Here is a 4186-nt window from a genome sequence, read left to right as displayed (position 1 = left end):
CTCACGCACAAAACTGCATCAGTCTCCAATTCCACAAAGCTCCAAGCTGGGTCTGCCCACTCTCACAGTTCCCTCACACATGAACTGCTCCAGCACACACTGCCCAGGGTCACAGCCTGTGCAGGGGCAGCCACTGCTTATGTGGCCCTGCCCCACCAGTGAACTCTACGGGCTGCAGGCCAGTTGACCTGGCTCTCGCCACGGGTTGCAAAAGGGGAACCTGGGCTCTGCGTCCTCTTCCTCCTCCCTCTCTTTTCTTTCCTTCAACCGACCTTGGTGTTCTTCAAAGTTGTTCTCCTCGAGCCCCACTCTTTTCTCCACTGCAGGTCTCTTCTGATGGTTCTGGAGTTCCCGGCTCTCTTTTTTGGGCTGGAGCTGCAGTGGGGCTTAAGCTTTAAGCTGGGGTCGGCCCAGCCGGTCAGGGCTGGGGCCGCTCTGGTCAGGGCCAGGGCCAGTGCCAGAGAAAGAGAAAGACATGCCCTGCACCCCTCTTAAATACATGAATTCACAGGGGCGCTGATTGACTTGGCCCTGGTCAGAGGTGGGCCTGACAAAGGCAAAGGGGGAGCTTTTCAGGTAGCTTCTTAAAGGGCCATCTCCATAGCCCTTCCTCCGTTACCAAAGACACAACCAAAAGCCCCTCACAGAAAACCCAGTACATAAGTTTGACTCGCTTTTTCCCTGCCAGTTCTTATGGAACCTGCTAACAGATAATTGAATTTGTGGTTTTGGGGTCGTTATGTAATCTGGGTTTTCTGGCTGGTTTCTTTAGATAACTTAATGCAGATTTGCTAATGTGCCTTTTTTTTTTTAATTAAAAAAAATCCTTAAAATGACCAATGTGCAAATGTTACTTCAGGACTTCAGCAACAGGCAGAAGTTAATCTTAAGATACCTTAAAAGTGAAAAGTATGGAATGAGTAACACTGTTATGGTGGTTTAGAGTCCAGAGCCAGTTTCTGGCCATAAATACTTCCCATAATTGTCAAGTCCTTTTGCTGGTCTTTGAGAATCCACAGTTACCCCTCAGCAGAAGCCAGGGTATAGGTGTTTGTGAAGGAATGTGAAGTGCTGACAAATGTCTGTAATATTTATAAAATAAACGGCTTTTGCTTCACAGTAAAACCTTGTTGCGATGCTAATTAGATAATTCAGACTATACTTGCCTGTTACAAAAGAGAATAAAATACATATCAGCTCTGTTTCTGAGCTGTGCACCTCATTTTTTATCTGCCTTCAGCTTCTGTGTGCAAAATTCTTTTTTAGTCATCTGTTTTTGCAGTGTTTTGTCATGCATTTAAACTAAGCATGGGAATAGGTCCTCAGAATGTCTTGCCAAGTTGCACTTCAGGTTGTTCGTTGCCAGAGGGATTTGGGTTTGCATGTAGATTGTAAAGAACTCTGGTTGTTGGTCTTTGCAGTTATTAGTACAAATGAATAATTATATTTTAAGTATCATGTAAAACAAAGGCAGCCAGAAAGCAAGCCAGAATAACAGTTCTGGTAGTCTGATTTGCATAGTTCAGAATCTAGAAAATGCTGCCCATGTGTAGGAGGATTGCTGGTTCTTCTTTAAAGTTGTATTACAGATTTTGGTTGCAGATTTAAAAGTAACTGCTTGGGCTAAAAAGTATGTAGGAGGCAGTGCAGTAAGTTTCTGAAACTCTTGAAGCCACAGATGCAATAGAGAGCTTAGAAAAGATAAATACTGTAGTGTAAGTCATTTATTGAACATGTATTTAATAAAAAATAATTTGAAAAGCTCAAACAAAACCAAAAGACAAACAACTCTTAATTAGCTTTCATACCATATTGAGTCTTTTAGGACAAAGACAGACAGTCCATTCTCTTGCGAAGATAAGACACTAGTGGTGGGAATTCTCTCCACATTTGCACACCGTTTGCACATACAGTGCTTCTGATTAAATTGTGACAATTTTGCATGAAAAGGTGCTTTTCCTCCTTTACCTTCTTTTTTCTCTTTTCCTTCTTTTTATTAAAGATGTTCCTGCTATGCGCACGCTCTCACACTGTCGTTTTTTCAGAAGCAGAAGCAGCAGCAGGAGCAGCAGACTATTTCTGACTTGCCCATGCAACAGTCAGGAGGAAAGGATAATGTAATGAGAATGAGTGTTTAGGAACTCTCTGATCTGGAACGTGTAAATTTGGGAAGCTGCCAGTATATAGGCTGCTAGACTGTTTCTAGATCTTAGCAGCTGCCAATTACAAATGCATCAAACTTAACTTACCCAGTCCATTCATACGCATTGCTGTTCCAAACAGGAGGCTTTCATTGGTCATGTGTGAATTTTTTCACATACTTTATTTCTGTGTGCATGTATAATACATACAAAGAGCATATTTAATAAAATGTCCTTAAAAATCAGCTTGCTTTGGTCTGCATAAAATAATTTTGATACTGGGCAGTGCTGTAAGCTGTGACATTGGCATAGCACCATAAGCAAGACCATCCTTCCTCGATGACTTGCAGTTGGTGACCTAGAAACCTTCTGTGGATCTGAGGATACAGTAGCAGCAGCTCTGTTCTGCAAATAGACCTGACTGGCTGCTTTTTTTGGAAAGTGGGAAGTCTAGAAGACTGGTTATTTCTGGATGACTGGGTGAAACAGTGCTTCACATGCATTTTTTTTCCACTATGAGATGGTGTATTAGTACTTGTTGTGTGTTAAGCACTTCTTTCCAGGGAGACAAGGATATTGTCTCCCACAACTTGAAGACAGAGCCATTAGCTTTCATTTTTTTTATTAAAAAAAACCCCAAATAAAACCCCAAAAATACTTTTTGCTGTAAGAAAGAGGAATTGATTTCTTTTCTCCAGTGCTGTCTGTGCCTCAGCAAATCCCAAAGATGGCATTGGCTTCCTGCTTCTTTTTTCATTCGTCTTCAGTGTCATCCTCTGCTCTCTGGTTCCTTGTAGGAGTCTCTGTGGGGGGTTCATTTCTATCTTCTCGCTCCCTAAAACATTGTTCAGGAGTAGAGATGTTAATTAAAAAAAGCTAGAAATTTTACTGAGGGGATTATGTGTTAGAATGGTTTTGGACTGCTCTAAGCTGGAAGTGTACCAAACTGGACTCCATAAATTAAGTCTTGCTGGTGATGCAAGATGTGTGTGAGCTGCTTTTTTGTCCATAGTATGTATGTGGAGAAAGAGTGACTGGTGTACCTTTTCCCATCCCATTTTTCTTCCAATGGTCTGTTTCCATCATGAGAATAAGCAAAAGTGGACTCAGAAAAATGAGAAGCAGTCCGGGCTTGTCAAGTAGCTCTGTGTGCTTGACTGCCTTGGGCTTGCTAACTCAGTTCCAAAGTTTGAATGTTTGGGTTATACGCCAGGGACCACCAAGGTGTCCAATAATACAGGGCATATTCTGTGAGAAGATAGATGAGCCACTAGGGTAGAAACTGAAATGAGAAAGCAGTACACACTTTCCTTTATTTTTTTTTCTCCTATGCCTTCCACCCCTGTTGATGCCACAGGGTGACTGTGAACCCTTCATGTGCTCCGTTCACTTTTCTAGAGACAGGTACTTACGTCATCTCGTAGTCCTTGTTCTTCTCCGCCCGGCAGCAGCAGCAATAGGCTAAAACACCGATAACAATGACTGCAGCCACTACACCACCAATGATGCCAGCGTAAAGAGCTATGTTCATGGATGCTATACAGGAAGAAAACAATTAGCTCTTTGCAGTGAGAGTGGTATCAAATGCAGTCAGCACAATCAGAGGACTTTAAATCCCACCACTAGGCGTCAAATCTCACTACCAGATCCAGGCTGTGTGGAAGTCATGTTTATTTGACTATAGCAGCTGGAATTAATTCTGTACCGTGTAGCTGGTAAGTCTGCAGGAGCAATTAGATAGCGATAGGGAGGAGCCCTTGGATCTGAATAACTGCTGTACTTTGTCCATACAGTTTGCTTTCAGATGCTGGGGGCTCAGGCCTATCTCATGCTACACATTTTTTTGTCATCTGTGAAGTAACCATATGAGTTACTAAGTGGTCTGTTAGCCTGTAAACCAATGCAGAGAATCTGTCTTAAAGGTTAAAAAAAAGTGTGGGGGTTTTTTTGGGTTTTGGCTTTTTTTTTTTTTTTAGAGAAAGCAAAATTTTGTACTTCTGCCTGCATTGCCTCCAGTAATCCTGTGACACTTAGCTGGGGTTGGG

At 42.4% G+C, this 4186-nt stretch overlaps 1 protein-coding gene across 1 annotated transcript in view; it reads right to left on the bottom strand.

Moving 5' to 3' along the window:
• Nucleotides 1-237: 237 nt before the first annotated feature.
• Nucleotides 238-4186, bottom strand: part of GPA33 (glycoprotein A33 (transmembrane)) — a gene marked incomplete at its 3' end in the record, with an annotated part of 13309 nt that continues 9360 nt past the window's right edge. Inside the window, exons 6-8 of the mRNA XM_010184577.1 lie at nt 3554-3677; nt 2922-2956; nt 238-272 (exon numbers count right to left, since the gene is read on the bottom strand). Coding sequence (XP_010182879.1) covers nt 238-272; nt 2922-2956; nt 3554-3677 — 194 coding nt within the window. The remainder of the gene's footprint in view (nt 273-2921; nt 2957-3553; nt 3678-4186) is intronic.

The sequence above is a fragment of the Mesitornis unicolor genome, unplaced genomic scaffold, assembly GCF_000695765.1.
Source record: "Mesitornis unicolor isolate BGI_N332 unplaced genomic scaffold, ASM69576v1 scaffold5435, whole genome shotgun sequence".
Classification (NCBI taxonomy): domain Eukaryota; kingdom Metazoa; phylum Chordata; class Aves; order Mesitornithiformes; family Mesitornithidae; genus Mesitornis; species Mesitornis unicolor.
The sequence above is the reverse complement of the archived record's forward strand: the minus strand, read 5'-3'. Positions and strand labels throughout refer to the sequence as shown.